Here is a 22422-nt window from a genome sequence, read left to right as displayed (position 1 = left end):
TTTGCGCCCCGTTAGCTAACGAGAGGCGCAAAAGCAACCAAATTTTTCCCCCATTGTGTGAATATGGACTTGGTCTCATACAATAAATGGAGAGTAATTGCAAACCATAATCTGGTGTTGGGAATCGAACTTGTTACAGTTGTCACCCTTTAATTACACTGTAGCATTTCTAATGAGTCTCCAAACACCTCAGCTTGTACTGCAGAGAAACTCCTGTGCTCCAACCAACTATACTTTCCTAAATTTTCTGATTGAACCATAAATAATAATACAACACTCAGAGTATCCTATAAAAATAAGAACAGAATGTATGGCTATAAATTGGGGACTGAATTACATCTGTGCACCCTGGTCCAATTATCCGCTGCCCTTTAACCCCTCTTCTCTTGAAGACAACACTTAAGTCTTGTCTCCCTATAAGAAATGCCACTAGAGATTAGTATAGGTAAAATAGCTCCTGGCTAATTCCACTAATGCGAAGTTTATTGACAATTTGTCGGATTGTTTATATAGAATCGATGAATCTCGGATGAATAATATGAAGAATGCCAATTGTGTTTTAAAGAAAGTTAGACCGCTGAAGAAAAATGCCTCCAAGATTACCACAAGGTGGTTGGCCTTCCTCCTTTCGGTGAGGAAACATGGGCCAGGAATTTCTTTGGATCTGCTCCCACTCCGCCGCCGCAGCTTTGCTGGAAGTACGCATTTATACGTGTAGACAGGGTTTCTGGCGCACTTCCGGTGAAGTTACAGCAGTAAAGCGGGAGCAGCTCCAAGGAGATCCATGCTCGCACCATGACTTTCCATTAATGGTCTAACGGTCGGAGCATCCCTTCAGCATTTAGAGTTTGCAGTAGAGGGGGGGGGGGGGGGGGCGGTGGAAGCCAAGGTTTGGTGATTGAATGTTTTCATCCTGCGCTGAGCCTTGAAATTACACTAAAGCTGACACCCTGATTGGGGGCCCAGAAACAAGAGGCTGGTTTACGAAAAAGATAATTTATTATTTTTTTTCACAAAATTACATGAGGATCTCATTTATGGGCAAATATTGGAGGATTAAGCCGTTGTATTAAGCTTTATCCTGAATGATTCTTTTAAATAGATGGGGCGATTTTAACCCTTCTTGCTCAACAGAACCCTGGCGAGTGGGCAGTTAAAATCGCCCCGGCTCTTACCTGTCTGAAAGCCGTCATGATCGCAACATCTGCAATTTTAACCTGAGCAGGCAGCAAGGTCTCGCGCCCAGAGCCAACAGAGGGGTCCTTCTTTACATATGCATGTTGCGGCCTGATGACGTCACTGAGACCCGACTGTAATTTTAACTCGGGTCTGACCGGGGAATCGTCCTGGAGTTAAAATCAGGGCCATATGGATTGGAAATAACCCCCCAGCCCCAAGTATCCACTGGTTCCTTAGGCAACTGAGTGGGTAGGTGACCTGTTCTACAATAATCACTAAGTCATTCAGCCTTCCTGCAGTCACCTCCTGTAATGGCATTCGGTGGCACAGATTGCAGACTCTCAGCTCACTGATATTCTTTTCTTTGGTGTGAAGGGCTTATAAACTCAGAAAAAAACACACGTATGAACAAGTTATGTAGGCCTTTTCTGCAAGGATTAGTCCTTAACTGTCACTCACCAGCATAACTCCTTACAGTAATTCTCAACCAACACAACCAAAATCAGATTAACTGAACATTTGCTGGTTGTGGGACCTTGCTGTGTGCGAACTGGCTTCCAGATTTTTTTTTTTATTCGTTCCTGGGATGTGGGCGTTGCTGGCAAGGCCAGCATTTATTGCCCATCCCCAATTGTCCTTGAGAAGGTGGTGGTGAGCCGCCTTCTTTATTTCTTCACTCAAAGGGTTGTGAATCTTTGGAATTCTCTACCCGAGAGAGCCGTGGATGCTCAGTCGGTGAATATATTTCAGAGAGAGGTCAATACATTTTTGGGAACTAAGGGAATTAAGGGATATGGGGATAGTGCGGGAATGTGGAGTTGAGGTAGAAGATCAGCCAAGATCTTGTTGAATGGCGGAGCAGGCTCAAAGGGCCAAATGGCCTATTCCAGCTCCTATTTCTTATGTTATGTTCTTCTTGGACCACTGCAGTCCATGTGGTGAAGGTATGCCCACTGTGCTGTTATGGAGGGGGTTCCAGGATTTTGACCCAGCGACGATGAAGGAACGGCGATATATTTCCAAGTCAGGATGGTGTGTGTGACTTGGAGAGGAACTTGGAGGTGGTGGAGTTCCTATGCGCCTGCTGCCCTTGTCCTTCTAGCTGGTAGAGGTTGCAGGTTTGGGAGGTGCTGCTGAAGAAGACTTGGTGAGTTGCTGCAGTGCATCTTGTAGATGGTACACACTGCAGCCACAGTGGAGGAGGGAGTGAATGTTTAAGGTGGTGGATGGGGTGCCAATCAAGCGGGCTGCTTTGTCCTGGATGGTGTCGAGCTTCTTGAGTGTTGTTGGAGCTGCACTCATCCAGGCAAGTGGAGAGTATTCCATCAAACTCCTTACTTGTGCGTTGTAGATGGTGGAAAGGCTTTGGGGAGTCAAGAGGTGAGACACTCGCCACAGAACACCCAGCCTCTGACCCGCTCTTGTGGCCACAGTATTTATATGGCTGGTCCAGTTCAGTTTCTAGTTAAGATTTATCTACATAACAACAGTTACAATACTTCAGAAAGTAATTCATTGGTTGTGGAGCACTTTGGTACCTTTGCGGTGTGAAAGACAATATAAAAATACAAGGTCTTTCTCTCATTACAGCACTTAAACCGCTGAATTCAGCCAAATTCAACACGTTTGAAACTGTGATCACTGATTGAAACTATCTTCTATGTTTCTATGTGGTGTATTTGGACTTTCAGAAGGCTTTCGAAAAGGTCCCGCATAAGAGATTAGCGTGCAAAGTTAAGGCACACGGGATTGGGAGTAAGGTACTGTCTTGGATAGAGAACTGGTTGGCAGACAGAAAGCAAAGAGTTGGTATAAACGGGTCTTTTTCCGAGTGGCAGGCAGTGACTAGTGGGGTACCGCAGGGATCGGTGCTAGGACCCCAGCTATTCACAATATATATTAATGATCTAGATGAGGGAACTAGATGTAATATCTCCAAGTTTGCAGATGACACAAAGCTGGGTGGGCGTGTGTGCCATGAGAAGGATGCTGAGAAACTCCAGTATGATTTGGACAGGTTGGGTGATTGGGCAGAAGCATGGCAAATGCAGTATAATGTGGATAAATGCGAGGTTATCCACTTCGGTGGCAAAAACAGGAAGACAGATTATTATCTGAATGGCAATAGATTGGGAAAAGGGGAAGTGCAACGAGACCTGGGTGTCCTTGTGCACCAGTCGCTGAAGGTAAGCATGTAGGTGCAGCAGGCGGTTAAGAAGGCAAATGGTATGTTGGCCTTCATAGCAAAAGGGTTTGAGTACAGGAGCAAGGATGTCTTGCTGCAGTTGTACAGGGCCTTGGTGAGACCACACCTTGAGTATTGTGTGTAGTTTTGGTCGCCTTATCTGAGGAAGGATGTTCTTGCCATGGAGGGAGTGCAGCGAACATTCATCAGACTGATACCTGGGATGGCAGGAATGACGTATGAGGAGAGATTGGGTCGATTAGGCTTATATTTGCTAGAATTTAGAAGAATGAGAGGGGATCTCATTGAAACTTATCAAATTCTAACAGGACTAGACAGACTAGATGCAGGAAGGATGTTCCCGATGGTCGGGGAGTCCAGAACCAGGGGTCACAGTCTAAGGATAAGGGGTAAGCCATTTAGGACAGAGATGAGGAGGAATTTCTTCACTCAGAGAGTGGTGAACCTGTGGAATTCTCTCACACAAGGCACTTGAGGCCAATTCATTAAATATATTCAACAAGGAGTTAGATATATTTCTTAAGGCTAAAGGGATCACGGGATATGGGGAGAAAGCAGGGACTGGGTACTGAATTTGGATGATCAGCCATGATCTCATTAAATGGCGGAACAGGCTCGAGGGGCCGAATGGCCTACTCCTGCTCCTATCTTCTATGTTTCTATGTAAACCTGAAAACAAGAAGCCTTTCTTTTACATTTGATACTTTCAATTCTGGGAGTTATTTCTTTAATTAAAGATTGACAGAGAGGATCTAGTTCATCCAAGTGGTTTGAAAAGCTTTGTTGCTAAGCCACAAACAGTAAGCACATAAAGGGTAGTAGAAATATGGAATTCTCTCTATCAAAAGGCGGCGGATGCGGGGGGGACAATTATAGCTTTCAGGACTGAGATTGATAAGATTTTTGTTTGGTAAGGGTATTAAGGGATATGGAGCTAAGGCGGGTAAATGGAGTTGAGGTGCAGATCAGCCATGATCTTATTGAATGGCAGAGCAGGCCCGAGGGGCTGAATGAAACTCCTCTTCCTATGTTCTTAAGCACAGATTTAATGCTTACCGGCATCTGAAATGTCATCCCAGTATGGAGAATCAAATTCATAGTCCCCAGCCAGGATTTTTCGGAATAAATTCTTGTCATGGTTTTCATAATCTTCATCATCATTTTCATCATAGAAAGGTGGGTTCCCTGATAACCTGGGAAAAAACGGAGAGGCAAAAATCAAAGATTACAAGAGCAGCCTTTATTCTGTCAGATGGCAGTATTCACCAGCTAGATTCAAACAGAAATAAGTAACACAAGTCAAGTCCCACTCCAGGACTTGAGCACATGATCTAGGCTGACACTTCAGTGCAGTAGTGAGGGAGTGCTGCGCTGTCGGAGCTGCCAGCTTACAGACGTGACATCAAACCGAGGCCCCGTCTGCTTGTTCAGGTGGATGTAAAAGATCCCATGGCACTCTTCAAAGAAGAGCAGGGAAGTTCTCCCAGTGTCCTGACCGACATTTATCCCCCAGCCAACACCTAAAAAAACGGATTAACTGGTCACTTACCCCATTGCTGTTTGTGGGAGCTTGCTGTGAATACATTGGCTGCTGTGTTTCCTACATCACAACAGTGACTGCACTTCAACAAAGTGATTCATTGGCTGTGAAGCCCTTTGGGGCGTCCTGAGGATGTGAAGGGCGCTATATAAATGCAAGTTCTTTGTCTCTTTGACAGAACGTCGTTACGCAGCTGGAATTGGATGATCAGAAAAACTCTGACGTGCGCGGAATAGCACCTGGGACCAGCTCTATCGAGATCCGGCAGTGTAACTGGATCCGATTTGCTTAATCCACTTGTGCATTTATTGCATTGCGGCTGAAACTCAGGAGTGAAGATTAAAGCAAAGAGCTTCCCTCACATCGACACAGAAACCCACCTCTCCGGCCACAGGTTTGAGATTCCTTACAATTTTCTTTTGCGCTCATGGGGTGGTGGTGGGGGGGAAGGGGCTAATGTTCACGTCAGAAAATGGTTAATTTGACCACTTTGTCAGCAGTCTTGGTTCAGGTAGCCGATACCTGGAAGCAGAGAATGTTTCCACTACACTACAATGAACAATGAATCTTAACTCCAACATCACACTTGGAAGAACTTCCTTACTGTGATACTTTTGTTCCCTACATCTTGAGTATTGTGTGCAGTTTTGGTCGCCTTATCTGAGGAAGGATGTTCTTGCCATGAAAGGAGTGCAGCAAAGATTCACCAGGCTGATACCTGGGATGGTAGGAATGACGTATGAGGAGAGATTGGGTCGATTGGGCTTGTACTCGCTGGAGTTTAGAAGAATGAGAGGGGATCTCATTGAAACTTAAATTTTTTTAACAGGACTAGACAGACTAGATGCAGGAAGGATGTTCCCGATGGTCGGGGAGTCCAGAACCAGGGGTCACAGTCTAAGGATAAGGGGTAAGCCATTTAGGACAGAGATGAGGAGGAATTTCTTCACCCAGAGAGTGGTGAACCTGTGGAATTCTCTACCACAGAAGGCAGTGGAGGCCAATTCATTAAATATATTCAAGAAGGAGTTGGATATATTTCTTAAGGCTAAAGGGATCAAGGGATATGGGGAGAAAGCAGGGACAGGGTACTGAATTTGGATGATCAGCCATGATCGCATTGAATGGCGGAGCAGGCTCGAGGGGCTGAATGGCCTACTCCTGCTCCTATCTTCTATGTTTCTATGTTACATGAGCTATCCCTTAATTACCTGCCTGAGTGAGATGCTCAATTTAGTACTGGTTGTCATGTGGAGTCTTCTTCCCCACTAGGAAGCTGGGTGGCGAATGCACAGACTTTATTTCACTTCCGACCCCCTCAATTGACAGAAAAAGAGAGAGGAGGACCTTCACCTCTTTAGTCTATGTTGCATTCAATCTAGATGTCAAACTGAATGGTCTATGTTCTAATCTGCCCGCACTGTCCATTCTACCCCTGTTGCAAATCTTATACCCTTACAGCTTCAGCACCATTTTCCCAGGTGACCTGGTTACTTGACACTACTGCACTACCTGCGAGCTGCAGGACAGGTTCGAACTATCAGGTCTGCTGCAAACCTTACAGTCCCTCCCAGCATTACCTGGAGGTGGGCGTAAAAGACCCCGTGGCACTCATGAAAGATCAGAAAAGTACCGTGTTGAAGAAATGCTGCAGGAACAGCAGCTCAGCTTTCAATGGCTGAGTGGGAAATAAGCATATTCGAAGACTAAGTTCTTCACACTTAGAGCTGTTAACTGCCACCTGGGGCAGTAAACATTGAACTGGTTGGAATAGGCTGCCATCTCAAGCTAGCACACGGATTGCAAACTCACTTGGAACAGACTGCCGCCTAACGCAGTTAATGCCATCTTTGGAATAAACTGTCACCTAGTGCTTGGTTGAAGCATGCAGAAAGGAATTGACAAAAAAGTGTGGCTGATCTGTTCCTAAGAGATTGTCTGATTTGAATTTTCTAAACAAGCTGTTTTGTTAATTGCAATAACGGAAAGCCCTTTATTAATAGATGCCATTTTTCTTTCCTGTTTGAAAACTTCCGTTTGCTTGTCTCCAATTTTCTCCGCTCCTCTTGTGAAGGAGTTTACTCCTTACTAGGCTATGATTCCATGGACGCTGACATCTTATGTAGGCGGCTATTCTTGTGTGTGCCTGCACAATATCTGTGAACAACCAAGGGCATCACATTTCCAAAATGTATTCCTTCATATTTTTCTGCATTGGGACTGTATTTGCCACCTATCTGCCCATCCTGCTAACCTAGGTAGGTCCTCCTGCAGTCTTTCACAATCCTCATCACAATTTATCATAGTACCACATTTTGTGTTCTGCGGCCTCTGAGCTATGATAGGAAATGTGAGAGCCATTTGTCATGGGGTCTGTTTTTTCCTGCATGTGACCTCTCTCTACCTTTCCTGTGTGCCAGCCAGTGGCTCAGTGGGTAGCACTCTTGCCTCTGAGTCAGAAGGTTGTGGGTTCAAATCCCACTTCAGAGACTTGAGCACAAAAATCTAGGCTGACACTCTAGTGCAGTGCTGAGGGAGTGCTGCACTGTCGGAGGTGCCATCTTTCAATGAGACATTAATCCCGTCTGCTCTCTCTCGAGTGAACGTAAAAGATCCCACGGCACTATTTTGAAGAAGAGCAGGGGAGTTATCCCCGGTGTCCTGGGCCAATATTTATCCCTCAATCAATATCACTAAAAAAGATTATCTGGTTATTAACACATTGCTGTTTGTGGGAGCTTGCTGTGCGCAAATTGGCTGCCACGTTCCCTACATTACAACAGTGAATACACTCCAAAAGTACTTAATTGGCTGTAAAGTGCTTTGGAACGTCCTGAGGTCATGAAAGGCGCTATATAAATGCAAGTCTTTCTTTCTAAAATATAGCCAAAGCATATGTCTGCTGACTTTCTATGAATCGATGTGTTGCTGTGTGTTTTCTCACAGGTACAGCCTAACAACCCCCTTGTTCTGTACCACCATTCCATCCGCAGTACCCTCAATTTACCTTTTCTGGATTAGTATTTTGAAAGTTTTCTTAATGAAATTGTTTTGATCCATTAAACATTCAAACTACGATGGATCTATTAAGGTGATGATGAGCAGGGGACAAAATTAAATTGGTGATAATGGCATTTTAAAAGTTAATTTGTGAGGTATAATGATTTACTGGCAGTTTTTATATATCTGAATGATCTAAAAACAAGCATAATATTAAAAAAGGCTCCCCAATCCCTCCAGTAATCCCGAGCCCAAATGAAGCAGTACATACAGTATGTACATGATCACTCCGATGGCCCAGCAGTCAACTGGTCGCCCATATTTCTGTCGTCCGACAACCTCTGGAGCTGGAAATAGACATGAAACAGACAATCATAAAACACAGAGCAATTTGGGGAAAGTCTCCACTCTCTCTGATCGTGCCTAAGGATCCAGGGTCCTTCACTTAACAGTGACTTTACTGCGTTCCTAAGGTAATGCAACCTTTAACGCAGGAAATTGTTAAAACAATTTACACATCAAAATCATGAATGGTTTCGAAAGGGTAAATAAGGAGAAACTGTTTCCACTGGCAGAAGGGTGGGAAATCAGAGGAAACAGATTGGAGGTGATTGGCAAATGAACCAGAGGCGACATGAGGACACATTGTTTTACATATAGCGAGTTGTGATCTGGAATGCATTGCCTGAAAGGGCGGTGGAAGCAGATTCAATAGTAATTTTCAAAAGGGAATTGGATAAATACTTGAAGGGAAAAAATGTACAGGGCTATGGGGAAAGAGCAGAGGGGAGCAGGACTAATTGGACAGCTCTACCAAAGAGCTGGCATGGGCACGATGGGCTGAATGACCTCCTTCTGTGCTGTATCATTCTATGATTCTATCTCAATCCATTTTACTGAAGGTCGATTAAGAGATTATGATCGGCAGACAGGAGAGTGTGAGTTACCGATCTCATGTGTCAGATTCCTGTTGAATGGGGAAGAATTGGAAATCTGGCGTATACAGAAGGTCATTCATGCAACACAAAGGCCCCGATATTTACAGAGAGGCAGCGGAGGCGACTTTAAGCGGCCAGGAAACCCGGGAACACGGGGAACGTGGAGGTCCAGCCGAGTTTGACGGAAGGACCTCATTTGAATTTTTTTCTCCGTTTCCCGCCCGGCAGCCGGCCAGATTGAGAGGCTGGCTGTCTGTTGGGCGGGAAGGCCTGCGGTCGAAGGGAGCAGTCAAGGACCGGGGAGGAGAGAGGGAGAGATTGCAGGGGGGGTCGATCGCGGGGTGGGAAGATCACGGGGGGGGGGGGTGGAGATCGGGGGTTGCCTGGAGATTGCGGGGGGGGCAGTGGGAAGAGCACGGGGGGGTGGAGATCGCGGGTGGGGGTGGGGAGATCACGGGGGGTGGAGATTGGGGGTTGGCCTGGAGATCGCGCGGGGGGGGGGGGTTGGCAGAGTGAGGCTGATTTTGGCAGGTTATCTCGGTGGGCCAGGGGTGGGGGGGAGGCGGGGGGAGCATACCTGCTCCTCCTAGCCCACAAGCAGTGCTGGAAAAACACTTACCTGCTGAATCCGGCAGTTCTCACCTCCCATTAGCTGTCGGATATCCCGAGCTCTGGGAAACCCGGCACGTAGCCTCATTAACATATTTAAATGACTGACCCACCTCTCAAGAGCAGGTTACTCACCCCTCTCCCATAAACCAGCCCTGGTTAAACCAGAAATAGGTGCATTCATGGCGGGTTGGGGTCGGTTTTCAGCTGTTTAAGAATTTAACCCTTTCCCCACCCATCTCTTGCCTGTAATTGGGGAGGGGCGCGGGGTTAAAATTCCCCTTATAGTATGCAGGCTGTGCGGATAAACAAACATATTATATGTTTGAATGAAGGCAGAAGAGGGAAGAGAAACCAAGATTCCTGTGGGTCACGGTCGAATGCACTGACTGGACTCTGAGCCGGCACTGTATCTTAAGAGCAAATAATTGTAATTCATTTTGCAAAGTTAATACGCTTTTTAATCCTCATTTTCTATCTCTGCATGTCATCATTACTGAGTGCTGTAGGTGGCGGTTAAACTCTCACTGTCGGGTATGTAAGCCGGGCCCAGATACCTCAGTCAATGCAGCAGATTGTGAATTTCTCTGTAATCTTCTCTGGAAAAAAAAATTCGCTTGTGCAACATGCTTTAATATGTCCTTTGTCCTATGTCATACGATCCTGTTTAAAAAAAAAAATCAATTAATAGAAACCTCACAGCAGGCAGACAGCGGCGATGTTGAAAACATGTGTTTTCAATGCAAGTCGCCATCTGCTACTTCATAAATTAAACTGTGGGTGTAACAATCCAATTCCAATGCTTCGGATGGTGATTGTTTATATTTACGCTGCTCTCTGAATTCCAGCACTTGGATGCCTCTCATTGATATAATGGGTAGCGCGATAAGAATTTGAGTCGTAACTGTTGAGATTCTCCCATTTACTGCAATCTCTATCATTTCGATCGTTTGTTCTGAGGATGCGGGCGATGCTGGCTTTTATTTCCCATCCTCAGTTGCCCTGAGGACATTAGGAATCATAGAACAGTACAGCACAGAAGGGGGCCATTCGGCCCATCGAGTCTGCGCCGGCTCTTTCGAAGAGCAATCCAGTTAGTCCCACTCCCTCGCTCTTTCTCCATATCCCTCCAATTTTTTTCTCCTTCAAGTATTTATCCAATTACCTGCTGAAGGCTACTTACATAGGATATACGGCACAGAAACAGACCATTCGGGCCAACCAGTCCATGCCGGCGTTTACGCTTCACTCGAGCCTCCTCCCGTCTTTCCTCATCTAACTCCATCAGCATAACCCTCTATTCCCTTCTCCCTCATATGCTGGTCTAGCCTCCCTTTAAATGCATCTATACTGTCTGCTTCAACCACTCCCTGTGGTAGCGAGTTCCACATTCTCACCACTCTCTGGGTAACATCCTCACCACTCTCTGGTACTATTGAATCTGTATCCGCCACCCTATCAGGCAGCGCATTCCAAATCCTAACCACCCGTCGCGTAAAAAAGTTTTTCCTCATGTCGCCTCTGGTTCTGTTGCCAATCACCTTAAATCTGTGACCTCTGGTTATCGACCCTTCAGCCATCGGAAACAGTTTCCCTTTATTTACTCTATCTAAACCCCAACACCTATTGTGGCATCACATGTAGGTCAGACCAGGTAGGTGTGGCAGCTTCCCTTTCCTGAAAGACATCAGTGAACAATAAGGGTTTTTAAAATCAATTCAGTAGCTTAAATGGTGCCAACCCACCAATTACTAGACTCTCAGTTTCCAAGGTGAGATTTGCTAGACCAGCACCCATTGGATAACATTCTTGTCTCTCTTCGAAGCCTTCTGTCTGGATCCTTCTTGCACTGACAATTACTTCAAAAGTGAGGGAGAGACAAGGACAGAGATGGAAAAGAAGGAAGATTCTGCACATCCCAGCTTCTGAGCGGCAGCCACTAGGATCTTGGAATCCAAGAGGTACCCATTTTTAACAGCATCCACCGATGCTTAATGGGTGGTACTGGACCCGTTTGAAGCGGATTAAGATCCTGGTTGGCAGTTTTGCTTAGACTGTAGTTTCATATTGGGAAGGAGTGAATAATGCTTTCTGTCATCGTCTGAAAATGGCTGGTCATGAGGTCAATTTTAGAGCTTGACATACTGGGAGCGCGCATCCGAAACTCAGGATCAGCGGCCCCACGGGAGTAACTTAAACGGATGGAAAATCCTGTGGGGCCTGTTGACCGCCACACCTGAATTCCTGATATGAACTCCCAGTGCGCGGAGCTCTGCGCTGGGAGTGTGAATTTGTACAAGGTTTCAATCCAAGGTCATACAGTGAAAAGTCATAAAGGAAAAGAAGATTTCGAGGTAATGAATTTAAACATCCGGAATAATTTTCGTGTATCCCGGAGAAGTAAAGACCCAATATAAAGGAGATTCCTTATAAAATACACCTAGCCCACAGAGTCACAAAGAGTCCTCCTGGAGACAAGAGAAGGGGGTGAAATTCGACTTCATCGGTCGCACAAAACAAGTGATAACCTCATTTGGATGTCTTGCTGCAGTTTTACAGGGCCTTGGTGAGACCACACCTTGAGTATTGTGTGCAGTTTTGGTCGCCTTATCTGAGGAAGGATGTTCTTGCCATGGAGGGAGTGCAGCGAAGATTCACCAGACTGATACCTGGGATGGCAGGAATGACGTATGAGGAGAGGTTGGCTCGATTGGGCTTGTACTCGCTGGAGTTTAGAAGAATGAGAGGGGATCTCATTGAAACTTATAAAATTCTAACAGGACTAGACAGACTAGATGCAGGAAGGATGTTCCTGATGGTCGGGGAGTCCAGAACCAGGGTTCACGGTCTAAGGATAAGGGGTAAGCCATTTAGGACTGAGATGAGGAGGAATTTCTTCACCCAGAGAGTGGTGAACCTGTGGAATTCTCTACCACACAGGGCCGTTGAGGCCAATTCATTAAATATATTCAAGAAGGAGTTGGATATATTTCTTAAGGCTAAAGGGATCAAGGGATATGGGGAGAAAGCAGGGACAGGGTACTGAGTTTGGATGATCAGCCATGATCTCATTAAATGGCGGAGCAGGCTCGAGGGGCCGAATGGCCTACTCCTGCTCCTATCTTCTATGTTTCTAACTTTTTCCATTGAAGTCAATCGGACGGGGTGTAAAACGATTGGTTGTTGCCTGTTTTGCGCTATCGTTGAAGTCAAATTTACCCGCCCCCCGCCCCACGAGATCATTTGTAGATACAAGGCCGAACTAACAACAGCCCTTGTAAATAAAGGTAGGCTAATGGGGGGGGGGGGGGGGGGGAAGGGAGGGGTGGTAGAGAATGCCCTTGAAACTGAAGTTACGCTCATGGAGTTAGAGATCCCTTATAGGAAGCGGGATAAGAATGTTAATCGGGCGGTTGCTGGAATATGCCACTGGAGATCATTCACACCCGCATCCATGGGACCTTACCTAGATACTCTGGCGTTCCACAAGGCTCCTTGATCAGCCCATTCTCCAACTTAGCCAGGTGAAAATCGCTTATGACAATCTTGGAGTTTTTTAGACGATTGAAGTAAACTAAGTTTTCCAGCTGACAGAAGCAGGGAAAAGGAAAAAAAAACACAGATTAAGAAATGACAGAGAGAAAGAACACAATTATTATTAGCATTCGCAAATTGTCATGCACGTCAGCAGTTTCCCTTCAGCAAGAGCTGACAGCCATGGCATAATGCCGCATTGCCAATTAAAAAAAAAACACAGAAATAAAAGAAATGGATATCTAGTTGAATGAAAGCCCTGGAGGCGCCGATCGCAGCGACCCAGAATTTGCTGGGAAAAACTGGCGCGTTAAAGGCGCCCGCCGTTATTATTGTGTAAACAACCCGGCAATTTGTGGCGAGGAAGGGATTCGGCGCGAGTTGCGAGTTGCCACAAACTGCTGGACGATTTGTGCCGCTGGCCTCGTGAAAACGGCAGCTCACCGTCAACCGCCCCGCGAGTCGGGTCAAGAAATTGTTGCATCTGCGCTGTTAAAACAAACTAAACTCGCTGCAGAGAGTTAGGGCTGGTACTTAACGATGTAAGAACCCTTTTAAGGATGAGATTTATGTTCCTGCAATGCCACTCAACCTCTCCGGCCCAGAAAGGGAGCAATTAAAACCGTGGATTCTCACTCCTGCAGGTAGTAAATTGTTCCTAGGGATTTTTGAAATGTAAATTTTTTAAAAATCATTACTGTTCCTTTCTGTCTCTTTGTTCTCTCTCTCTTAATCCAATCTTTCTGTCCCTCTCTTTCTGTATCTAATTTGACTCTAATTCACCCTATTTCCTTTTCCGTTGTTCTTCTGTTTCTTCCTCTGTCCTTAAATCTCATTGATTAAGGAGATAGACTGCTGCCCCCGTTGTTCACTCGGGGCCCAGATGCCCCTTTACCCACGCCATTATCAGCTCGCACTTCCGGCAATTTGCGGCGCTAACGTTTTGCGAGCTGAAGGGAGAGGTAAAAAAAATCTAACAAATGTGGACATGCCGCGCGATGCCCCGCGCCAGCAAATTCCGCGCCACGGTGTTTGTTGTGCAACTGCTCATTCAGCAAGGTAAGGGTTAAGGCACTAGTCACTGCCACTGTGCGAAACATATGGAGCTCCTGTTTATGCAGCAGAGTGAGGATTAAAGAGCGAGTCATAGCACTTGTTGTGCAGCCATATGGAGCTCCTGCTTGTTGAGGAGGGTATATTTTGAATGCTTTTGTTTAAATCATGAGTGCCGATGACGTGACTGGCAGATTGGTTTGGAAGAGCTATAAGCAGCAGTGGGAGCTGCTGGTCTGAGGTAAAATGGAAAAATGGCTGAAAGTAACATTTGCTAAAATTTTCTCGTTAAACATCTTTGCCTGATGTCATTAAAGCTCCGCGTAACTGCAGGTTTGGCAACTGTGTCAGTCTCATTCCGTCATCAACACCTACCGTTTAAATAAAAATATTTGAAAAATCTAAAAATAGAAAGCTGATGTTAACATTCGTCTTAAAGGGGTACTCGTGTTGAGGCTCTCCTTAAAGAGGTACTCGTGTCGAGACTCTCCTTAAAGGGGTACTCGTGTCGAGACTCTCCTTAAAGGGGCACTCGTGCCGAGACTCTCCTTAAAGGGGTACTCGTGTCGAGACTCTCCTTAAAGGGGCACTCGTGTCGAGACTCTCCTTAAAGGGGTACTCATGTTGAGACTCTCCTTAAAGAGGTACTCGTGCCGAGACTCTCCTTAAAGGGGCACTCGTGTTGAGACTCTCCTTAAAGGGGTACTCATGTTGAGAGTCTCCTTAAAGGGGTACTCGTGTTGAGAATCTCCTTAAAGGGGCACCCATGTTGAGACCCTCCTTAAAGGGGCACTCGTGTTGAGACTCTCCTTAAAGGGGCACTCATGTTGAGACCCTCCTTAAAGGGGTACTCGTGTTGAGAATCTCCTTAAAGGGGTACTCATGTTGAGACTCTCCTTAAAGGGGCACTCGTGTTGAGACTCTCCTTAAAGGGGTACTCATGTCGAGACTCTCCTTAAAGGGGTACTCGTGTTGAGAATCTCCTTAAAGGGGCACCCATGTTGAGACCCTCCTTAAAGGGGCACTCGTGTTGAGACTCTCCTTAAAGTACTCATGTTGAGAGTCTCCTTAAAGGGGTACTCGTGTTGAGACTCTCCTTAAAAGGGCACCCACGCTGAGACTCTCCTTAAAGGGGCACTCATGTCGAGACTCTCCTTAAAGGGGTACTCGTGTTGAGAATCTCCTTAAAGGGGCACCCATGTTGAGACCCTCCTTAAAGGGGCACTCGTGTTGAGACTCTCCTTAAAGGAGTACTCATGTTGAGAGTCTCCTTAAAGGGGCACCCACGCTGAGACTCTCCTTAAAGGGGCACTCATGTTGAGACTCTCCTTACATATGGTCCATTGCTGATGCACATTTAACTGAATTTTTCTCCAATACAATCCTGTAAAGAACTTTGTGAGGCAACAGTTAATTTAAACATCTGTTACCTTCAGATTTCTGTGGACGATCTTGAGGGAATGCAGATAGGCCACAGCCTCCAACACTTGTCTGATCACATTGCTGGTGTCCCGTTCAGAATAGTAACCTTGGTCTAGGATCCAGTCGAACACCTCCCGACCTGTGGCACTAAAATAAATAATGAGAATTAATAACAGATTTTAACCAAGAATTTGAGGATGGCATTCGCTTAAAAAGGCTGGGACATATTTTTGGTCCCTCAGTTTTTTCTAGAACATTCCACTCTGAAAAATCTTCAGAATTGTGCAGAGCCTCGGTCAGACCCCATCTGGAGCACGGTGTTCGTTTTTGGGCACCGCACCCCAGAAAGGATATATTGGCCGTGGAGAGGGTGCAGCGCGGATTCACCAGAATGATACCGGGACTTAGAGGGTTAAATTACGAGGAGAGCTTGCAAAAACGTGGGTAGTATTCCCTTGAGTATAGGCGATTAGGGCGTGATCTGCTCGAGCTGTTTAAAATGTTAAAAGGAAATGTTAAGTGTTAAAAATGTTAGGGTAGATACAGAGAAACTATTTCCTCTGATGGGAGAATCAAGAACAAGGGGACATCATTTCAAGAGGGGTCTGGACAGAGTAGATAGAGAGAAACTGTTCCCATTGGCAGAAAGGGTCGAGAACCAGAGGACACAGGTTTAAGATGATTGGCAGAAGAACCAAAGACGACGTGAGGAAAAACTTTTTTACGCAGCGAGTGGTTAGGATCTGGAATGCTCTGCCTGAAAGGGCGGTGGAGGCAGACTCAATCGTGGCTTTCAAAAGGGAGTTGGATAAGTACCTGAAGGAAAAACATTTGAAGGGCTACGGGGAAAGGGCGGGGGGAGTGGGACGAGCTGAAGTGCTCTAGCAGAGAGCTGGCACAGGCTCGATGGGCCGAATGGCCTCCTTCTGTGCTGTAACCATTCTATGATTCATTCTATGGTTCCAATTTTAAAATTAAAGCTAGGCTATTCAGGGGTGAAATCAGGAAGCACTTTTTCACAATGGTTAGAAGAAATTTGGAACCCTCTCCCCCAAAAAGGCTGTGGACGCTGGGACAATTGGAGCTTTGAAGACTGCGATAGGTAGATTCTTGTTAGGTAAGGGTATCAAGGGATATGGAGCAAAGGCAGGTATTACAAAGTATTTACAGCACAGAAACAGGCTATTCGGCCCAACATGTCCACATGAGCCTCCTCCCACCCTACTTCCTCTAACCCCATCAACATATCCTTCCAATCCTTTCACCCTCATGTGTTTATCGAGCTTCTCCTTGAATGCATCTATGCTATTTGCCTCAGCTACTCCCTGTTATGGGTACGGTAGCATAGTGGTTATGTTACTGGATTAGTAATTCTATAGGCCTACACTAATGATCCAAGAAACATGAGTTCAAATCCCATGGCAGGGAGGGAATTTATAGTTCAATTAAATAAATCTGGAATAAAAAGTTAGTAATGGTGACCAGATTGTTGTAAAAACCCATCTGGTTTACTAATGTCCTTTAGGAAAGGAAATCTGCCGTCCTTACCCGGTCTGGCCTATATGTGACTCCAGACCCACAGCAGTGTGGTTGCCTCTTAACTGCCCTGTGAGATGGCCTAGCAAGCCACTCAGTTGTATTCAAGAAGGTGGTTCACCATCTTCTCGAGGGCAATTAGGGATGGGCAATAAATGCTGGCGACGCCCACATCCCGTGAATGAATTAAAAAAATCAGCCATGACCTAATTGAATGGCCGAGCAGGCCCGAGGGGCTGAGTGGCCGACTGCTGTTCCTAATGTTCTGCTGCTCGTCGAAGCAGTCAAATTTTTTAAAGAGGATTTTTTGTGGCATTTATATTAGTCATTTAAAAAAAATTAAATCAACGTTAAAAATATTAAATTTGTCACACCAGTTGTGACAGGTGACGTGACTCACCGCCTCAGTCAATGTGTCATTCCTCTACACACACCATAAAGTGTCATGCAGACTTTGCTACCATGGCAACACCTGCCCTTTAAAAATCCCCAGTGTGGCAGTTCTATAATAAACAGCAGAGCTGTGCTCAAATGGAGACACGGTTGTGGGCCGCTCTCTCGATTATGCTCTCTGGTGCTGCCATAACCCAAAATCAAACCATACCGGTAAGAAGTTAAGTGGAAATCCAATGGCAACTTATGGGATGCACAAAATGACACCTGATCTCTGGAGCTTAGCAGCTTTATATTTGTGAGTGTTGCTGATGGGACAGATATTAGTCCACCATTGACGCCATTCCTTAAATACAATGGGCCGGATTTTGCGATAGGAATAACGGTGAGGCTAACAGCGCTCACCGTTATAACGGAGTAAATCTGACAGCAGCTTCCGGCGTCCACACGTGTGCAGTTAAACGCGGAAATCTGGAAGTTGCTGTCAGAGATACCCCGCTCTGTCACAGGGTCCGTTGTAACAGTCCTCGTTGACAGACTCGGCACTGAAATTAATGCAATGGCGTGAAGTTGGGGTGCTTACCCACTAGTTCCCCACTAAATACAGCAGAAAAAATTAGGGCTGGTGCATGAAGGAGTAAGTGAATTTGTAATGGTGCGATAAGTGATAATTAATGCCAAACAACCTCTCTGGCCCTGAAAATTTAATTTTACAAGTGTGGAGTCTCATTCCTTCAGAAATTGATAAGTGTTGGAGATTTAAAAAAATTCAAACAATTTTTTTTTAACTTCTTCTGTCTGTCTCTTTTATCTCCCTTTCTTAATCCCATCTGTCTTTCCCAATCTTTATTCCACTTTCTGTACATGATTGAAATCTATTTTATACTTCCTGGCTTAGACTCTGCGGGTCTCAGTGAGGATTCTTCAATCTGATTGGTTGAAGAGCCATGCTGTTGCTTGTCATGCTCACAGACGCCCTGTAGAGGGCGCCACACTGGACCAGACACCCGATGACAGCAAGTCTCTGCTCAAAAGCCCGTGAAAACTTTGTGGGCAGCTGTCAGTGAGGTGAATGGCGAGCGCCGTTCCTTCACCGCTGACTGCAAATTCTGAGCCAATGCCGTCTTTGGTCTGATTCCTTATTTATGGGGCAGGAATCTAATAGACACGTCGCCCTATGTGCAGCCCAAGGAAAAATGCCCATCTACCTGAACATGACAGAAATCTTTTTCCGATTTCTTTTCCTGCTGAAGGAGCAGGTTGAGTTCCCATCCGCTCTTTTCATAGCTCAGTGATTGATCTCCGACCCAGAATCATTCCTCTTGCTGTTTGCCGACATAAGAACATAAGAAATAGGAGCAGGAGTAGGCCAATTGGCCCCTCGAGCCTGCTCCGCCATTCAATAAGATCATGGCTGATCTGACCCTAACCGCCAATCCACTATGACAGGACTATCTCCTGAATCTAACAGAATTAGACACACGAAACAGGAGCAGGATCAGGCTACACGGCCCCTGGGCCCGCTCCGCTACCCACAGGGCCATGACCGATCCGAACCTAGACTCGTCCAAATTCCTGCCCGCTCCCCGTAACCCTTAATTCCCTTTTCTTCTAGGAAACTGTCTATTTCTGTTTTAAATTTATGTAATGATGTAGCTTCGACAGCTTTTTGGGGCAGCATATTCCATGGACCTACCACCCTCTGAGTGAAGTAGTTCCTCCTCATCTCAGTTTTGAAAGAGCAGCCCCTTATTCTAAGACTATGCCCCCTAGTTCTAGTTTCACCCATCATCTGGAACATCCTCCCTGCATCCACCCGATCCAACCCCTTCATAATCTTATATGTTTCAATAAGATCGCCTCTCATTCTTCTGAACTCCAATGAGTAGAGTCCCAATCTACTCAACCTCTCCTCATATGTCCATCCCCTCATCCCCGGGATCAACCGAGTGAACCTTCTTTGTACTGACTCGAGAGCAAGTATGTCCTTTCTTAAGTATGGACACCAAAACTGTATGCAGTATTCCAGGTGCGGTCTCACCAATACCTTGTACAACTGAAGCAATACCTCCCTGTTTTTATTATCTATCCCCCTAGCAATGAAAGCCAACATTCCATTGGCCTTCTTAATCACTTGCTGCACCTGCATACTAACCTTTTGAGTTTCGTGCACCAGGACCCCCAGATCCCTTTGTACTTCAGTACTTTCCAGTTTCTTGCCATTAAGATAATAACTTGCTCTACGATTTTTCCTGCCAAAGTGCATAACCTCACACTTTCCAGTATTGTATTCCATCTGCCAAATCTCTGCCCACTTACTTAGCCTGTCTATGTCCCCTTGCAGGTTTTTTATGTCCTCCTCACTCACTACTTTCCCTCCCATCTTAGTATCATCTGCAAACTTTGATATGTTACACTCGGTCCCCTCCTCCAAATCGTTAATATAGATTGTAAAGAGTTGGGGACCCAGCACTGACCCCTGCGGAACACCACTGGTTACTGATTGCCAGTCTGAGAATGAACCATTTATCCCAACTCTCTGCCTTCTGTTAGATAGCCAATCCTCTATCCATGCCAGAATATTACCCCCAATCCCGTGATTTTTTATCTTAAGCAATAATCTTTTGTGTGGCACCTTGTCAAATGCCTTTTGGAAGTCTAAATACACTACGTCCACTGGTTCACCTTTATCCACCCTATATGTTACTTCCTCAAAGAACTCCAGCAAATTTGTCAAACATGACTTCCCCTTCATAAAACCATGCTGACTTTGTCCTATTAAATTATGATTATCCAAATGTCCTGTTACTGTCTCCTTAATAATGGACTCCAAAATTTTACCTACCACAGATGTTAGGCTAACCGGTCTATAGTTTCCAGCCTTCTGTCTACTGCCCTTTTTAAATAAGGGTGTTACATTAGCAGTTTTCCAGTCTGCCAGGACCTTTGCTGAGTCCAGGGAGTTTTGGAAGATTATTACCAATGCATCCACAATCCCTACCGCCACTTCCCTCAAGCCCCTAGGATGTAAGCCATCAGGTCCAGGTGATTTATCCGCCTTGAGTCCCATTATTTTACCGAGTACCACTTCCTTAGTGATTTTGATCGTGTTTATCTCCTCCCCCCCCTATAGCCCCCTGCTTGTCCAGTGTTGGGATATTCTTGGTGTCCTCTACTGTAAAGACTGATACAAAATATTCATTGTGTTTTTGCCATCTCCATATTTCCCACCATTAATTTCCCGGTCTCATCCTCTAAGGGACCAACATTTACTTTAGCCACCCTTTTTCTTTTTATATAACTATAAAAACTCTTACTATCTGTCTTTATATTTTTTGCTAATTTACTTTCATAATCTATCTTCCCTTTCTTAATCAATCTTTTTTTTATTTTTTGCTGTCTTTTAAAGTTTTCCCAATCCTCTATCCTCCCACTAGATTTGGCTACCTTATATGCCCTTGTTTTTAGTCGAATACTATCCTTAATTTCTTTACTTAGCCACGGATGGCTGTCTTTTCTTTTACACCCTTTTTTTCTCAGTGGAATATACTTTTTTTGGAAGTTGTAAAATAACTCCTTAAATGTACACCACTGATCTTGTATCGTCTTACCCTTTAATCTATTTTCCCAATCCACTTTACTCAATTCCGCTCTCATATCTTCATAGTCTCCTTTATTCAAGCTTAGCACGCTTGTTTGAGATACAACCTCCTCACCCTCTAATTGAATATGGAATTCAACCATGTTATGGTCACTCATTCCAAGGGGATCCTTTACTAGGACATTTTTAATTAATCCTGTCTCTATAACAATGATCACATTTCTTTGTGGTGCTGTCCCACCACGTCTAATATATCATATTCATATATAGTAGCTGTTTCAATGTAAAAGTATTGTTACAAATAATCTTTCTATATTCAGCATCTGTTAAAAGGCTATTTACGAGGGATGCATATGCTCCACACGCCCATGGTTTGTTACCAAATGTTCCAAGCACTCCTCAACCAGTCTTCTTGGCACAGATTGTGCTTTAACTGTGCGCATAAATTATAAAAGGACTTAATTATGAGAAATTGACTCCAACATCTAAATAGGAACAAGGGACTATTATCTGAATAATATACATTGTCAGTGTAAATGGATATTTTGACCTTTACTCCAGTCATCTATAACAATTCTGTTCAGCAAATGTAATCAATTTGAAAGGTCACGGTGTGTTACATAAATTCAATGTTCACTTAGATACAGCTGGCTGGATGAGCATACTGCTGGGACTAGTGTCTGCCTATAAGGAAATCATTTAGTTCAGTCAGCAGTTATGGACTGTATCTATAACATTGAACTGGTAACAGATTTTGCTATGAGCTATTGCACAAGAGTGAATGGTCTTCAACTCATCAGTGATTATTGATATGTCTTTTACTCAAAGTGCATTTCCAATAACTTAAAGTGGTACACTGTTTGAGTTATTAGAAATGCACCTCTCCTTCAACGGGTTAACGGGTAGATGCACTTCCCAGCTGTGGCTCAGTGGCTCAGTGGGTAGCGCACTCGCCTCTGAGTCAGAAAGTTGTGGGTTCAAGTCTCACTCCCGGGACTTGAGCACATCAAAGCTAGCCTGACACTCTGGTGTAGTGCTGAGGGAGTGCTGCACTGTTGGAGGTACTGTCTTTCAGATGAGACGTTAACCTGTCGGTTCTCTCAGGTGGACATAAAAGATCCCATGGGCACTATTTCGAAGAAGAGTAGGGGAGTTATCCCCAGTGTCCTGGCCAATATTTATCCCTCAACCAACATAACAAAAACAGATTACTGTATCTGGTTATTATCACATTGCTGTTTCTGGGACCTTGCTGTGTGCAAATTGGCTGCTGCGTTTCCCACATTAAAACAGTGACTCCACTTCAAAAGGTACTTCATTGAATGTAAAGTGCTTTGAGACGTCCGGTGGTCGTGAAAGGCACTATATAAATGCAAGTCTTTCTTTCTTTTTCTTTTTGTACTGAGTGATA

At 45.0% G+C, this 22422-nt stretch overlaps 1 protein-coding gene across 4 annotated transcripts in view; it reads right to left on the bottom strand.

The window, feature by feature from the left end:
- LOC147111262 (caM kinase-like vesicle-associated protein) overlaps positions 1 to 22422 on the bottom strand; it is a 136738-nt gene that overhangs the window by 5834 nt on the left and 108482 nt on the right. For all 4 annotated transcript variants that reach the window (XM_086001996.1, XM_086001997.1, XM_086001998.1 and 1 more), the window contains 4 exons: positions 15490 to 15628; positions 12939 to 13059; positions 8197 to 8272; positions 4442 to 4578 (listed from right to left, as the gene is read on the bottom strand). In XM_086001996.1, the coding sequence (XP_085858122.1) occupies positions 4442 to 4578; positions 8197 to 8272; positions 12939 to 13059; positions 15490 to 15628 (473 nt within the window). The remainder of the gene's footprint in view (positions 1 to 4441; positions 4579 to 8196; positions 8273 to 12938; positions 13060 to 15489; positions 15629 to 22422) is intronic.

This window comes from Somniosus microcephalus, chromosome 11, assembly GCF_052327205.1.
Source record: "Somniosus microcephalus isolate GS21.2 chromosome 11, FLI_Smic_1.0, whole genome shotgun sequence".
NCBI classification, from domain to species: Eukaryota; Metazoa; Chordata; class Chondrichthyes; order Squaliformes; family Somniosidae; genus Somniosus; species Somniosus microcephalus.
Note: the sequence above shows the minus strand (reverse complement) of the source record. Positions and strands in the feature narration are given on the sequence as shown.